At 39.4% G+C, this 15,864-nt stretch overlaps 3 protein-coding genes and 1 long non-coding RNA gene across 6 annotated transcripts; 1 reads left to right on the top strand and 3 right to left on the bottom strand.

Annotated features, from left to right (window-relative positions):
• Window positions 1-5,635: 5,635 nt before the first annotated feature.
• On the top strand, window positions 5,636-7,459 carry LOC103505174 (OCIA domain-containing protein 1-like). 3 transcript variants are annotated; one of them, XM_026820536.1, is made up of 3 exons: window positions 5,636-5,828; window positions 6,079-6,503; window positions 7,018-7,459. In XM_026820536.1, the coding sequence occupies exons 2-3, from the start codon at window positions 6,478-6,480 to the stop codon at window positions 7,355-7,357; spliced, it is 366 nt and encodes a 121-aa protein (XP_026676337.1). In that variant the 5' UTR covers window positions 5,636-5,828; window positions 6,079-6,477; the 3' UTR covers window positions 7,358-7,459. The 3 variants fall into 3 exon arrangements, with proteins under 3 accessions (XP_026676337.1, XP_008467710.1, XP_008467711.1); XM_008469488.2 differs by lacking the exon at window positions 6,079-6,503 and having other exon boundaries at window positions 5,637-5,828; window positions 6,593-7,459; XM_008469489.2 differs by lacking the exon at window positions 6,079-6,503 and having other exon boundaries at window positions 5,637-5,828; window positions 6,599-7,459.
• Window positions 7,460-9,449: 1,990 nt separating this feature from the next.
• LOC113465752 (YLP motif-containing protein 1-like) lies at window positions 9,450-12,379 on the bottom strand. The gene is made up of 3 exons (XM_026820528.1): window positions 12,345-12,379; window positions 11,505-11,851; window positions 9,450-10,829 (listed from the first exon to the last, which is right to left on the bottom strand). Exons 1-3 carry the CDS (start codon window positions 12,377-12,379, stop codon window positions 9,685-9,687), a joined length of 1,527 nt encoding a protein of 508 aa, XP_026676329.1. The 3' UTR covers window positions 9,450-9,684.
• Window positions 12,380-12,676: 297 nt separating this feature from the next.
• On the bottom strand, window positions 12,677-13,621 carry LOC103505176 (protein spaetzle 3-like). Its single transcript, XM_008469490.3, has 2 exons — window positions 13,319-13,621; window positions 12,677-13,110 (listed from the first exon to the last, which is right to left on the bottom strand). Exons 1-2 carry the CDS (start codon window positions 13,352-13,354, stop codon window positions 12,760-12,762), a joined length of 387 nt encoding a protein of 128 aa, XP_008467712.1. The 5' UTR covers window positions 13,355-13,621; the 3' UTR covers window positions 12,677-12,759.
• Window positions 13,622-14,834: 1,213 nt separating this feature from the next.
• LOC103505187 lies at window positions 14,835-15,811 on the bottom strand. Its single transcript, XR_003390365.1, has 2 exons — window positions 15,715-15,811; window positions 14,835-15,551 (listed from the first exon to the last, which is right to left on the bottom strand). It is a non-coding gene; the product is annotated as an uncharacterized LOC103505187 (long non-coding RNA).
• Window positions 15,812-15,864: the final 53 nt, after the last annotated feature.

The raw sequence follows: 15,864 nt of genomic DNA on the forward strand, positions 1-15,864 counted from the left end.
TCATAGCATGCCCATCCCGTAGTATGTCCCTCATCAGATGGATAATAAAATCTCACCATAATGCTCATGAATCTTGTGTATGGTACTTTCATAGATAACTAGGCTTGGTGACGAGACACCTCATAGAAAAAGAACAGTGTTTCACGGCCGTTTTTATTTCGTATCAATGAAACAACTGCTACATTAGATGCATGTAGTCGGTGTCATAGCATGCCCATCCCGTAGTATGTCCCTCATCAGATGGATAATAAAATCTCACCATAATGCTCATGAATCTTGTGTATGGTATACAGTTTCTCTGCCAGTCGACATCGTACCCTCAGTACAGCGTTCATACTCTTGTCCAGGTTTTCAGCGTAAATTTTCAGCCTCTCCATACGCTTGTTTGGGTATTTAAGCTTGTATGAGGAACCCTGGGAATGAAATAGACGAATTAGCGCCATGGACTTCGGATCAGGAGGTTGGTCAATGGCACTCCACTCACATAGAACTTTGCCTGAAATAATGGAATTGTATTATAATAATAAAAAGAAGATGTTTATTCATTACAATCCACAATTATTCCTCTTTCTGAATAAAGCCCTGTAAGTACTAATGTACTTTTAGGGTAATTTAATAATTAACATTATCTATGCTGTTTGTTGTATTAGGCATGTCATGTCATTAATCCCATAAAACACATGAGACCTTGTTTAGACTACTGGGGTAAAGGGACTTTTTAGTGTCATCTGAGTAGGGTAAACAAGGTATATTCTATTCTACTATGACAAAATAAACATACGAGAGAATTATAATGCACACAGAAACTAGCCCGGGTGGGAATTTAACTTGCAACCTAGCATTACACTTTACATTAATTTTACATACAACATACATGCCAGATGCGCTACTTTCATAGCTAACTAGGCTTGGTAACGAGACACCTCATAGAAAAAGAAAAGTGTTTCACGGCCGTTTTTATTTCGTAGCGATGAAACAACTGCTACATTAGATTCATGTAGTCGGTGTCATAGCATGCCCATCCCGTAGTCTGTCCCTCATCAGATGGATAATAAAATCTCACCATAATGCTCATGAATCTTGTGTATGGTATACAGTTTCTCTGCCAGTCGACATCGTGATTTCATAGAGGAATGCTAAAAAAAAGGTAAATACGTAGTTCCAATTAGTGAATTGGAAATTGGACGATGAGAAAAAGTCAAGCAAAATGAGTAGCTTGTCCCTAATGGGAATCCAGCTAAAAAGAGAGTAAAATTTGGCAGGATAATTTTGATAAGAGAAAATAAAGAAGGTGAGATTTTCTAGTCGCTAGGTATTGAGATCAATATAAATTGATTTCTAATTAAATGTTTTACTTGAAATTGTTTACTATTTTACTCCTCCCCAAATTTGGTGAATTCCATAGAGAAAGATACACAAAAATGGCCCTTCTTCTGTAAACTTCCTCATTTGTTGTTGTGCTAAGTAGCGAAAATGAGGAGGCAAAGGGCAGTTTCAATGTTTTTTTTTGCGTCATTCTTCCCCTCGAATTCAGCCAGTGGAGTAAAGTGTTGTCTTTTTATTATTATTGAAGAAGAATTACAATTCCTTTTTCATTGAAATTTATTATAGTAAGGTTAATATTTTTTTTTAAAATTTTATTTATTATTATTATATTCCATAGATAAAGATACAAAAAAATGGCCCTTCTTTTGTAGACTTCCTCATTTGTTGTTGTCCTAAGTAGCGAACATGAGGAGGCAAAGGGCAGTTTCAATGTTTTTTTGCGTCATTCTTCCCCTAGAATTCAGCCAATGGAGTAAAGTGTTGTCTTTTTATTATTATTGAAGAAGAATTACAATTCCTTTTTTATTGAAATTTATTAAAGTAAGGTTATTATTATTTTTTTTTTAATACTGATTAGAGGTTTAAGTAAAAAGAAGCGACTGGAAAAACGCACCTGAACAAGGAGGTTCTTTAGATAATAAGGTATCTATTAATACGTATAGGACTAGACGGGTCTTATATGAAATGTAAAAATGTAATACATGTGACTATCTCTTCGACTCACTCATCAGGCTGGGGCTAGAATCATAGTTTAAATTTGCAATAAGTTTAGCTCTTGGATTTCGTAATTTTCAGTTATACACATCGCTAAATCAAAGATTAAAATTTAATTATAGTTCAACCTCTGAGGCCCCGGCTTATAGAGGTAGAAACACCCTATCGTCACGTCACATGAAGTTATGAGAGATAGAAAAATGTTGTTTACGTCATGTAACGTGATGGTAGTGTGGCTGTCCTGAACGAAATGGAGCAGTTGCAAATGGGTAAAAATTATAAATAAATGGTCAATTCCTATGTAAAAAGTTGGGAAAAATCCAAATCTGAGGTCAAATGTCTGTTTAGGATAAACTTCGCCGCGGGTGAGAATAGAACCCGCGACTTAGCGCTTACAGGGCAGATGCGCTACTTTCCAAGCTAACTAGGCTATATTGATTTGCATTAAAAATTTCAGTTCGATGAGAAAACGTCAATTGATTTGGGCTTCCTACACACATGTGACAAGGTACAAAAAGTACACAAAAGGCGTATTTTTAGAAGTCGTTGCCCATGTCAAAAATTGGTAAAAGCCAAAATTAGTAAAATATATAATCATAATATAGAGATACTATTATGGCCGAAGTTTGAACAAGTTTTTATGTGGGCCTAAAAAGTTTTGACTTTTTTTTATTATTACAGGAATTAAGTGAGGGAACTTTTGTATAGAAAATTAAGAGGTATATATAAACGTGTGTGTGTGTGTGTGTGTGCGTGTGTTTTTTTTATTATTTTTTTTAGGTATTTCTAAACCCTAGTTTGTTATTCTTGAGCTGAAAATAATATTGTAAGCTAAATTTGACAATTTAAAAAAATAGTGGCCAGCCTAGTTAGCTTAGTTGGTAGCGCGTCTGCCTTGTAAGCGTTAGGCGGTGGGTTCGATTCCCGCCCGGGGTGGATTTTATCCTGATGGGATAATGTTCGTTCTCGGAACGGCTGGCTTTCTCCTATCCTGTCTTCTTTCTCTCTTAGATGTCAAACCTCTTCAAATAAATAAATAAATAAAAATAATAATAATAGAGAGCGAGAGTGTGTGTGGATTAGGAAGCCAGCTGTTCCGGGAACGAACCTTTTCTGTTTAGGATAAAGTTTGCCCCGGGCGGAAATCGAACCCTGCACCCAAAAAAAAAAAAAAAAAAAAAAATAGCTTCCCCTAAATTTGAAAAGCATACGCCACTGGAGTAGACAAGGAAAAAAAAATCGAGTGTGGGAAAATGCTAGTCAAAAGTTTCTCAGGCTGGTTACCTAAACTTTGGTACCTAAAAATTTCAGGGCGGAATTTAGTGAGGGGAGGGGCCCCTCTTGGGCTTTATTATCGCTCATTTACTGTAGGCCAGACTCCGAAAATTTAGTCCATGTAGATCGACTTCGGTCGAATGTAGTGCGGATTTTTTTTTCTTTTTTCGACAGGTACCTAGTCTACTTGATCGATTTTATCATTACAGTCGAACCTGTCTAAGTGGGAATCCAAGGGACTGACAATTTTTTCCCACTTATCCAGGTTTCCCAGATAAAAAGTTTCCCACTTAGAGAGGTTGCCGTTTTCCTATTCCCACTTATAGAGGTAAATGTGAACACTGATTTGGAGGAAGAGGAATCTGTTATTAGGGTTACTGTGCTTTCCTGCAAAATCCCACTTACAGAGGTCCGCTGAAGGCTCCGGATCTAGGAAAAAGGCAATTTTTCCCACTTACAGAGGCTCGATTTTCCCATTTAAACACTTTTTTTGTAAAAAATGTACGGGCCACGATTTTTTCCCCAGTTATCCAGGTTTCCCATTTAGACGAGTCCCACTTAGACAGGTTCGACTGTATTACTAGGGGGCCCTATAAGGAACCCTACGGCTACGGGGCCTCCAAAGCCCCAATCAGGCCTGAAATCACGAGGTAGGTACCTGCTATTTTTTCCCCAAAGAAAATTTCTCCCAAGCAACAGGTGATCATGTCAAAACTAAAATTTCCCACGGTAGAGTAGATGTGACGAGAAACAAGCTCAAGCTCCTATTGGTTGAAATATGCTCCTCCCTTCTCTCATGACGTGTTTCCCCTCATTTTCCTCTCGAGCTTCTGATTTCTGAACTCAGTCTTGTTGAAACCGTCGACCTGTTCGGATCTATTTTTTTTTTTTTTTTAACATGACCTAAACTCTGACATGTAAGTAATACTCTGAATAATCAGAATCAAAACCCATAACTTGGTCGATAAGTGTTTTACCACCAGTTTATTTTGTAGCAGTGAAACAACTTAGACGCGTGTGGTCTGTGTCGTAGCATGCCCATCCCGTAGTATGCCTCTCTTCAGATCGGCGAGAAGCGAGAAGAGACACAATACTTCCCATTTATGTTCTGGGTTAACACGAGATTGGATGACGAGAGAAATTTTCTGAAGAAATTATTTTCCTGTTTTTAGTCCGTCCTCCCTTTATTATTACAATAGTAATAAAAAGGTATAAGGGACGGACTATTGTATTCGCTTCGGTGTCTGTTCAAAACCCATAACTTGGTCGATAAGTGTTTTACCACCAGTTTATTTTGTAGCAATGAAACAACTTGGACGCGTGTGGTCTGTGTCGTAGCATGCCCATCCCGTAGTATGCCTCTCTTCAGATGGGCGAGAAGAGACACAATACTTCCCATTTAGGTGCTGGGTCAACACGAGAACACCAGAAATCCGTTGAAATGTTTGCAATCGAAAAACGAGTACAAATTTTTGGTCGATGGTGGGATTCGAACCCGGGACCTTTTGCATGGCAAGCAAGCCCGTTACCACTGGACCAACCGTGCCCGAAACGGGTACAAAAATAAACCCGAACAGGGCAGTGAATTGGAGACGAGGTCTTACAAAGGTAATAATAATAATAGTGCTTATTTATACTGTTCGCATAGGTTATGGGGAACCTTTCACCCTACTCGAAATAAAAACTTTTCTTGAACATAGAGGCTACTACCCACTCTCTGCTACGAAAATGAGCCTTTTCACTCAAGTTGTTCCGTTTTGGTCCCTTTGGTCATTCTGTGCCTAGGCTTATCTCACTATGCCTAGGCTTATCTCACTATGCCTAGGCTTATCTCACTATGCCTAGGCTTATCTCACTATGCCTAGGCTTATCTCACTTTTAGCGCATAGTCGTCTGCAAAACTAAACTTATCAAAATGCTGGAAAGCCTGTAGAGAAATGTATAATAATAATAATAGTGCTTATGTTTACAGCTCGCATAGGACTGAAAAGTCCCTTTACTCCAGCAGTAGGCTACTACTATTGTGATCAAATTCTCAAATTATATTGAGGATAAAATTCCATACCTCGGCTGGGATTGAACCCACGCCCTCCTGTTTACCAGGCGAGCGCCTTGACCACTACACCACCGAGGTAGTATAGGTAGGTACAAAGGCAAGTACTAAGTTTAGGTGTTTAGTTTAGGTGTTAGTAACGCTATAACGAGAAACTCTCAGAGGCTTAGGTGCAGGGGCAAACAGCCCTCAAGAATGGTTTAAGCTTGTACGAATCTCGTAACGGGAGTCACGTTAATCTCACCCAGCTTGAGTGGCTGGCTGAGAATTCTACTCGTGAAAACTGATGGATACCCATATTCTTTTCACACAGCCTGACCAGACACTCTACAGACACTCCACTGTGAAATTTCTAGTAAACTCCACAATCCGAGTTCTGTTGTAGTCTTCACATTCACACATACAGACAGTCACAGACAGACATACATCAGTTTCCACCTACACACAAAAATTATATCAGGTAACTATGCAGAAGTCACGTCCGTGGAAAAGAAAAGCTCCTTTTTTGTATTTAACCTAACCCTACAATAACACTAATCGCTGCTCTAATTGTGAAAACTCCTTCTTGCATTTAACCTAACCCTATGATAACACTGGTCACTGCTCGTTTGTTCCAGTTCCTTTGGTAGCAAAATTCCACGGACGTGACTTCTGCACAAGTACCTTATATCTTATATCATCCTGTAACCTGTAACCTCAACTCATATCAGACGTAGGCCCTTATAAACAAAACTCAGAAGGAAACTTCGTGTGTAATGAACAAACAGACTGCGATTGCCCGAATTCCATATAAGCTGAAAAGGTTCTCTTAGTTCTGCCCGGAAGGGATTCAAAAATACTTGAAAACATCTAAATATCTGTGTCTCGGTCAACTCTCTCCTACAATACCCAACCAGATCCGCGTGTAGTGAACCTCCCCCCACAACATCCAAACAGCAATAGAAAGCCTAAAAGAAAAATCTCTCAAAGAATCTCCCAACAACCCAAGATAGAAGTAGAATCTCCCAAAAGTTCAGACCGGTCCAATAGAACTTACACCCGATTGGAGATTGCCCTTGGAATCAATTTGATTTGAAGAGGTCCAACTTACACCCAATTGAAGATTCAAAATGTCCAACTCTGAAGACGGTGAAACCAATATCCAGTTCCTTTGGTAGCAATATTTCACGGACGTGACTTCTGCACAAGTACCTTATATGATCCTGTAACCTCAACTCATATCAGACGTAGGCCCTTATAGACAAAACTCAAAAGGAAACTTCGTGTGTGATGAACAAACAGACTGCGATTGCCCAAATCCCATATAAGCTGAAAAGGTTCTCTTAGTTCTACCCGGAAGGGATTCAAAAATACTTGAAAACATCTAAATATCTGTGTCTCGGTCAACTCTCCCCTACAATACCCAACCAGCTCCGCGTGTGGTGAACCTCCCCCCACAACACCCAAACAGCAGTAGAAAGCCTAAAAGAAAAATCTCCCAAAGAATCTCCCAACAACCCAAGATAGAAGTAGAATCTTCCAAAAGTTCAGACCGGTCCAATAGAACTTACACCCGATTGGAGATTACCCTTGGAATCAATTTGATTTGAAGAGGTCCAACTTACACCCAATTGAAGATTCAAAATGTCCAACTCTGAAGACGGTGAAACCAATAACAATCTAACCAAAAAACAGAATGAGCCGTTCAATCTGTGGACTTACGAGCCGAACCGCCGAGAACAGGCGATCTTGGACGAATGTTCCCGAGTGGCGTTCCTGCGATTCCTCCCACTGGCCGCCATGATGGGTTTTGGAACGGTGTACGGCATTCAGAACGGGTACTTCCGCCCCAACACTCGGTTCGGCGCCCTTCCCAAACTGATAGCTATGACCGCTGCTTCCTATGTGATTAGTAAGCTGTCTGTGGCTGGGGAATGCGCGGACGCTATTAAGTCGTTGCGGAAAAGCCCGCTTGCGGAATATATTAAAGAGAGGGAGAGGAGGCGGTGAAGAAAGGAAGGTAATTCAGAAGCCACGTAAATGAAAAAGAAGCTCCTTTTTGTGTTTAACTTAACCCTTGAATAACACTGGTCACTGCTCAAATTGTGAAAACTCCTTTTTGTGTTTAACCTAACCCTATAACACTGCTCAAATTGTGGCAGCTCGTGTTTAACCTAACCCTATAATAACACTGGTCAGCGTCACTGCTCAGATTGTGACAGCTCCTTTTTGTAGCAATTGTCCATTGACGTGACTTCTGAACGAATACTGAAAGGAATTCAACGGGGCTTTTCAAGTATAATGTGAGAATGATGTCTGGATTCCATGAGGCAGTCCATCTACTGGCCTAGAGTAAACTGCACTGACGTCCAGTGACCTATGGCATTCCAGTCCAGTTGCTTTGTACAGAATTAATTGAATTAAGGAATTTGTCAATTGTGTTAAGCATACTTAAATGCTTGTCACAAATATCGTTCCCCATTATTATTACACCTGGATAAATTTCATGGCATGACTTGCACTCGAACCACCAATCTCCAAATCCGAAGTCCAATGCGTCAACCACTGCACTACTGAGTTTGGTTAGAATTAATTGGATTTGTTGCTGTACAGACTGAATCCGTCGGACTGAAAGGGCTCTCTCAAACGTGTACATTATTCAAAGGCTTCTGAATATTGTATGACCCTACGTCCATCCCAAAATAAGGTACTCATATCCAATAGATAGTAATGATATAATAGACACAAAAGCTTCTAGTTTTTAGTCAGTCCATTTCCTAGACTTTCCACTTTTGTTAGAAGAGCTTTTAATTCGTACTTCCCAAGTGTACATTTTCTGTCCATTTCCTACGTAGATATTACACTTTCTTTTGAAGAACTTTTAATTCGGATTTGGACTTCTCAATTGTATATGTCGATTTTTCTTGCCATGTTAGGTAGTGGTTTGAACCTAATTTTGTAATTACTGGACCCGTCTAGTCTGTATTAAACATGTTAATCGTTCATTAGCCCGTTTTTTGATTCGGTCTTACCTTTTAACGAGTAAATAGAAAGTAAGAAAACTTTTTTTTCAATTCTTTGTTGATGCTTAAAAAAATACTTACCTAGTTTTTAAAATGAACTTTTTTCATTGATAGCCCATTTCGTTCATAAGTTTGTTTTTTAGCCCTTGATTCCTTTATATTGTTATTATGTCCCTACCTTTTTTGTGCGTTGCCTAATAGGTAGGTGTGTAGGGGGACCTAGATATTGTAAAAGTTAGCCATATTTACTTACATATCTAAGTAGAACAACAAATTTAATTTCGTCCAATAGAATTACGTCATTCCGTGATTAAATTGGATGAGATTTTTATTATTTATGTGTGGGGGTGGCGAAACAGTTTATTTTGTGAAAAGCTTTTCAATTATGAATGAGGAAAGGAAATTTAATGAATACACAGCAAAAGTGGACGTAGGTTTGACAAGATACCTATTTAGCTGAACTCGAACGTAAACTACTGCGTCATTGTATGGAAAAATGGAAAGCGATGCCTGCAAATTGGGTCCGAATCATTGAGTTTTTTGGTCTAACAGTTTTGTTTTCAAAAATCAGCTGCACTTCGATACTACCTTCACATCAGTAAAAGCAATCCGTATGTCCACACGTGTGGACGTCGGGCGTCTATGACTACAAGCCTAAAAATATGCTGGGTCTCTACGACTACAAAGAGTGTGTCCACACGTGTGGACGTCGGGCGTTTATTACTACTCAAGCAAATTTTCCTCGGGCGTCAGGAGGTTAAGAACACTCTGTATTGTCGACATTCCAATCAGGCCGGGCCAGGTTAAATGACACGTCACATCTTAACGACGATCATGTGGACGGACACTCTGTATTGTCGACATTCCAATCAGGCCGGGCCAGGTTAAATGACACGTCACATCTTAACGACGATCATGTGGACGGACCTTTTTTGGAACCCGTACAAGTACGAGGTTTCAAATTTATCAATGCCTCGATGCGCGCGAATTTTTAAAATTTGATAATTTAAATCAAAAGCTAAAAGCTGGAAAAGTGGAAAACTTGGAAAAGAAAAGCAGGATTTTTTTAACGAGAACGAGAAAGTATAATTTATTTTATTTGTAGAATAAAGAATTGTAGATAAGTACCCTCTTCTACTTTTTTTAGTGTCAGTTTTCGATCACATAATTCAAAAGTGTGTTTTGTGATTGGACAATAGCTTGCAGTTGTATTGGTCTCACTATGCCGACATACGAGTTAACCCTGCTACTGAAGACCATGCCTCGACAAGAGTTGGGATCTGTTTTAAAAAGAACTGCCAACTATATTTTTGATCAAGGTGGATTCATCAGGAAAATCAATAATCTAGGTAAACTCAAAATCTGTGTTAAAAAACTTGACATTCTTAGGTATAGAGGGAATTGTATCAACAGAAGCCTTACTGTCCCAAATCCCTCGAACTTAAAATTTCCCATACGGAATTTACGCGGAAAGGACATATCAAAAGTAGATTCTGGGGAATGAGGAGGAGGGGAAAAAGCAGGAGGAGGAGAAACAGCAGGACCACTGGGGAGAACTTGGGAACGGGAGAGAGTCTGAAAAAGGGAGGAAAGAAGCCTCACAAATCTGGGAGCTTGTGGAGGGCGGGTGATGGTCTGTAGGGGTCGGGTGATGGTCTGTGGGGGTCGGGTGATGGTCTGTGGGGGTTGGGTGATAGTCGGTGCGGGTCGGGTGATGATTTGGGAGTGGAGGGAGGAAGAATGGGAGTGAATGGGTGAGGGGGGAGGAGAATGTGAGCGGATGAGGGAGGAAATAGGGATGTAGTGTGAGAAGTGAGGGGGAGAAGGGGAGGAGATGGGACGTTCAGGGGACATGTTGAAGGTAGATTCTAGGGAATGAGGAGGAGGAGGAGGGGAAAAAGCAGGAGGAGGAGGAGGAGGAGGAGGACCACTGGGGAAAACTTGAGATTGGGAGAGAGTCTGTAGAAGGGAGGAAGGAAGCCTCACAAATCTGAGAGGTTGTGGAGTAGGAACTGGGGGAACGACTGGGGCAGAGGCTACAGTAGATGAAGACAAAGGATGAAATGACGTGACTGTAGAAGGGGCTGGGGTAGTGACTGGGGCAGGGGCCAAAGAGTCAACCTGAATGACGGGGTGAGCCGCATGGGAATGTCCCAGAATGGAACTTATTTCCTCAAAATATTGAGGGGTTGGTATTGGGGCAGTTCCTGTTGTCCCAGGAAGTCTGCCCGCCAAATAACTGCTATGTTTTCGATACACTTTCTCCAGGTTCCTCCATTTTTGGTTGCATCTTTTGCCAGGATTAGCGCAGGGAAGTGGGTAGCCTTCTTCGGCCATCCTGTTTGCAACTCTACTCCAAGCAGTTCCTATTCTTGTACTTTGGTCTCGAAAGAGATGGTCTAGTTCACCTGAAATGAAGGGACAAAAGAGACTTTTAAATACATTTAAAATAATGACAACTCATAAAACAAAAAATATCTCTGAGGCTAAGCTTAAAGATTTGTTATTATTGCAGCACACCCTGAGTAGACAACTAGCATACCTCCGCTGGGATTGAACCCACACCCTCCTGTTTACCAGGCAAGCGCCTTAGGAAGTCCTAGCAGTGGCACACAATCAGTACTAATAACCATAAATTCCAATAACTCCATGGACTTGGCAACAAAACATCTCAACAAAATGGTACCTAAAACCGGCAAATTTCCATTTAATGTTTTCAAAATGACGGACAATTTCGAAAAGCTGCATACAAGGGAATTTCCCGCTCAATAAGATCAAATATATCATCTGAATAAAAAAGCTCAAAAAGTTCAACAGATTTTTCTTAATAACATCTGAAGTTAAACCAATTTTTAATAGTAAATCAAGGCTAATAACATTGACCTGTGCCCCAGTGTCAAGTTTACACTTTATGTTGAATTTGTTAATCTCAATGTTTTGACACCAATCTTTTCTACTTGGAGTACCTAAAACACCAACAAAGAACTCATCTGAGTCACCCTCAGAAAAATTTTCAACATAATTTACGTTCTTGTGTGATTTAAATTTGAAGTTCTGCTTACTGACATTTTGCCTGTTGGAAAACTGCTTTTCCCTTTTGTAGCACTTGTTTGCATAATGTCCAACTTGCTTACATTTGAAACACACGACAGCCTTCTTGAAGTTTTTCTTTACTAAAAAGACAGGTTCCTCCTTTATACTGCACGGATCCATTTCCCGCATATGCCCAGCCGTTGCCTCCACAGCCTTGCACAGCATCACAGCTTTGTCAAGCTTCAAGTCTGATTCCCTCAGTAGCCTTTCTTTTAGCTGGTTGTTCTTCAGTCCCAGAATGAGAATGTCCTTTACTAGACCCTCTCTTAGATCTTTGAACTCACAATCTAGTGATAATTTATTCAAGCTGGCCACAAAATCCTCAATGGACTCTTCCTTCTGGCTTCGGGTGAAGAACTTGTGTCGCAGAAAGGTGATTCTCTTAGATCTTTGAACTCACAATCCAGTGATAATTTATTCAAGCTGGCCACAAAATCCTCAATGGACTCTTCCTTCTGGCTTCGGGTGAAGAACTTGTGTCGCAGAAAGGTGATTATTAATAGAACGAACAATGGAGGGAAAAAAAACATTGGTTCCGCTATTTTTCTAATTTTGCTCAAATGTGAATTCTTTTTAAATTTTAAATGTTTCCTAATCCTATACTACAACCAATAAAACAAAGTTGATGATTTGTGAAACATTTTGTTGTGTGCTACCAAACGCTATAATTCCCAGAAAGTTAATAATTTGTGAAAGTTATTTTTTTGCGTGCTACCTAACCCTATAACTCCCGCAAAGTTGATCATTTGTGAACGTTCTTTTCGTGTGCTAGAATTTTCGTGGGATAATGGCGATTTTCTTCTGTGCGACCGAAATTTGAGATATTTTTCCGCAGTAGGTGCCTAACTATGTAAAAAAAATTATGTACTCCGAGAATCTACCTGTTTTTATCCAGTACCGTACGCGAGTGGTACATCTTTAATACGCAAGTAGTAATTACTACTTTTTTCATAAAAGGGACATAAAAGCCTGATTAACCCTCATTATTTCAGGCGAATCAGGCTTGTTGTTCCACCCTCTTCTATGTATGTCATCTGATGCGAGAATCGCTCGCAGCAACGTGGCGGGTGAGTTCCCGAAAATTACGATTACCTATGCTCGCCCCTGCTTGCTTCACTTTCCGATACTCGATACTACCTATATGTTCCTAAGAAAGGATTTTACCCCCGACACCGGAACGAATACGGCAGACATAGCTCAAACCTCGCGTAGATACAAGTTTGCAAAGGTAAAGGGCTGCCTCTCACATGAAAGAAAAAAATTATCTGTTAAGGATCTCCCATAAAGCATGCTGTATTACTGCAGTGATTCTACTTTCTCACCTTTACTATTATCTTCGTCAATCACGGCCGTTCCACTTCTGTTGTCCTTTTGTTGTACTTTCACAGCGGCCGTATATGACTTCTGCGTTTCCTTATAGGAGTTGCTAACAGCTTTGTCATACCCACTGGCTGGTGCTAGGGCGGGCTTGGCATCATATCCACTTGCTGGTGCTGGTGCGGGCTTGGCATCATACCCACTTGCTGGTGCGGGTTTATCATAGTTGGGAGGTTGGTCTTTATCATCTGCATCGTCTCCCGGCTTATCTTCAACATTATAGTTCTGTGCATGGCTGAGAGATGCAGAGAGGAGAAGAAGCAGGATCGGCTGAAAAAATACGTGTCTTATGGAAGATTTATGATTGGTACAAAAAAAAAGGACTGTTAGTTATAGGCAGTGGATATTTGTGAACATACCTGTCCCTTGGGGAGAATAAAAAGCAAACATGTGCATTTTGCTCCAAGATGAATTTTATTATTTTATTTATATATAAAAAAAACAAACCCTACTGAATGTTGTACAATTTGCTACTTACCAAGAGCCTCATCGTAGAAGTTAGAGATAGTGTCATGTTTGGTTAAACTAGAATGAGTATTCCTCACTCATAGTGGTAATAGTTTCCAATGTGTCGCGAGGCCTTAAGTAAACAGACCTGTCAAAATGTAAACGTCGTTCCAAGAGTGATTGATGTACAGGTTCGTCAGAGAGATCAATTATTATAATTAATGTTAATTATCACATTCCTAATGACGCTCAAAAGGATTGTTCTTACAGAATACAGGTTCATGATGTTATGAACTTAGTCTCTGCCCTGAATTGCAACTGGAACCTCCGATATGTCAGCCCAAGTAGGTATAACCCTATCAGTGGAGCTTCATCAATCAAATAGACCAATTTTATTGAATTTTACTATCCAATAGTCGTGATGAGTTTTGATGACTATACATATAAATTTTACCTAAAACTTGGAAAAAGAAACTATTAGAATGTTTCATAAACAAGACACACACACACACACACACACACACACACACACACACACACACACACACACACACACACACACACACACACACAAAAATACCTATTAACCCATTGAATCAATGTTTGTCAAAGCAACAAAGGATAAGCTCAAGTGAAAATGTTGATTTTAGAGGGAACCTAAACCATCACACAGTCTAAATACAGCTGCTCAGAGCTATGATATAAATTATATTAATTGAATGAAATTTGGCTATTGATTTTATTTTGATAGACTGGCAGCTGAGATTGCCAAAAACATACCTACGAGTATACCTCAATCAGTCACTCGCGGTGATAGTAATGATACCCAATAATAAAACCAAAACAGATTTATTTTTGACTGGATCATCATGGCTGAGGAGTGACGAACTTAAAGTCATATGATGAGTCAGGGGGTTACCGTTACCATGGCACTACCAGACATGTATTATCTGTAACTAGTGCTCTCTATCTTACAGATGTGAAGAGCTGAGATTACAGAGGTGTAGCTAAGGAGTGACATCAAAGCTTAGAGTAGGAGGGACATCAATTGAAGGAACAGAGTTACTTCAAGTTTTAATTTAATTTTCAGGAACTTAACAAAGAAAACTGAACAAGTTTTAACCTAGGTAATTATTGTCTGTTCTCTCAAAAAGTCTGTCCTACTTGTATGAAATTTATGTCTTGGAGGGAAAAAAAATCATTTTTGCTCATTAGATTATGACTTTGATCAATCATGTGAGGTCCAATACATTCACATCTCACTCTATTTTGCAGAGCAGCTCATATTTTCCGTCTAAACAAATCAAAAAAGTTTACTGTACCTACCTTTTTATGAATTGAATGTGTGTATTGAAATGAAAAGACGAGTGGTAAGGTTTGACAGGGAAAAGCTATGTGAGAAAGAGAACATTTTATATTGAGTCGAAAAATGCAATTGAAAAACTGGGCAGACTGGACTGGGAAAATCTTACAATATTGATTGAAGTATTGAATTGGTTGTCATGGATACAACATACCTACAAATGAAGAATCACACAGACATCATGTTTTCATTTTGCAGAGATGAACTTTATTTTCCACAAAAATAAGTATGTGCTTGGTAGGCTATAACATTTGTAAGGAATGGTCTTTTGTTTTTATTTTACAACAAAGATAAATAATGTTTGATATCTTCAGGCACATAATTTGCCACCTTGGTGTCCATAAAGATTTACACTTGACTTTGCTGTGTAGACATCACTTTACCCTGCCAATACTTGAAGTCTTCACATAAGCTCTGTGAAAAGGCTCCCTGACCAACAAGATTGTAAGGCCTTTATTTCAACATGATTTAATATTTAGTATGTCTGTCTGTTTTCAACATTTCTCCTACAAAGTTTTTCAGATTTTGATCAAATTTATTAAACAAAGCATATTTAAAAGAAAATTTACAGAAACGGAGCCGTAAGATTTTTTTGTTCTTTGGTGCCCTGAGGCCCTTTCAGAGTGTGATGTACCTACAGTCCCTTAACTACTAGTAAACCAGGCATTCAAAATACATCTGTCTCCTATCAAAGAGAAAAACCTTTAGTATTTTCCATTGTATTTGTCTACCAGGAAATCACAACCAAACCCAAACAGAACAATGTTGACAAAAACGATGGAATATACAATAGCTGGGTCCAAAGGTTTCTTCAGGAATATCCATTTGCCATCATCCCGTTGGAAAAATTCTTGATCTTTTTGCAGCTGTTCAAATTTAGTCTTGATATTTGGAGACAAATCTGCAACCAAACCCAAACAGAACAATGTTGACAAAAACGATGGAATATACAATAGCTGGGTCCAAAGGTTTCTTCAAGAATATCCATTTGCCATCATCCCGTTGGAAAAATTCTTGATCTTTTTGCAGCTGTTCAAATTTAGTCTTGATATTTGGAGACAAATCTTTAATATTCCGTGCTTTAGGTGATGAGGTGGACAGAGCACGTTTAATGACTGGAGTCAAGCATCTGGTAACAGAGTTCATTCTGAAAGAAAAGTTTTTCCAAGGAATAAAAAGGGGGTAATGGGGTAGTATGTTCAGTGGTAAGTTGG

This window comes from Diaphorina citri, unplaced genomic scaffold (genome assembly GCF_000475195.1).
Source record: "Diaphorina citri unplaced genomic scaffold, Diaci psyllid genome assembly version 1.1 scaffold155, whole genome shotgun sequence".
Classification (NCBI taxonomy): domain Eukaryota; kingdom Metazoa; phylum Arthropoda; class Insecta; order Hemiptera; family Psyllidae; genus Diaphorina; species Diaphorina citri.

Excerpts from the sequence above, each read along its gene's own strand:
- LOC103505174 (XM_026820536.1), top strand. The coding sequence starts at position 6,478 with ATGTCCAACTCTGAAGACGGTGAAAC. Across the intron at positions 6,504-7,017 it reads AACTCTGAAGACGGTGAAAC|CAATAACAATCTAACCAAAA; the intron begins CAATATCCAGTT and ends AGACGGTGAAAC.
- LOC113465752 (XM_026820528.1), bottom strand. The coding sequence starts at position 12,379 with ATGTACCACTCGCGTACGGTACTGGATAAAAACAG. Across the intron at positions 11,852-12,344 it reads ACGGTACTGGATAAAAACAG|ATCTAAGAGAATCACCTTTC; the intron begins GTAGATTCTCGG and ends GTGAGTTCAAAG. Across the intron at positions 10,830-11,504 it reads GGCTGTCGTGTGTTTCAAAT|TTGTCATTATTTTAAATGTA; the intron begins GTAAGCAAGTTG and ends TTGTTTTATGAG.
- LOC103505176 (XM_008469490.3), bottom strand. The coding sequence starts at position 13,354 with ATGACACTATCTCTAACTTCTACGATGAGGCTCTTG. Across the intron at positions 13,111-13,318 it reads CTTCTACGATGAGGCTCTTG|CCGATCCTGCTTCTTCTCCT; the intron begins GTAAGTAGCAAA and ends GTATTTTTTCAG.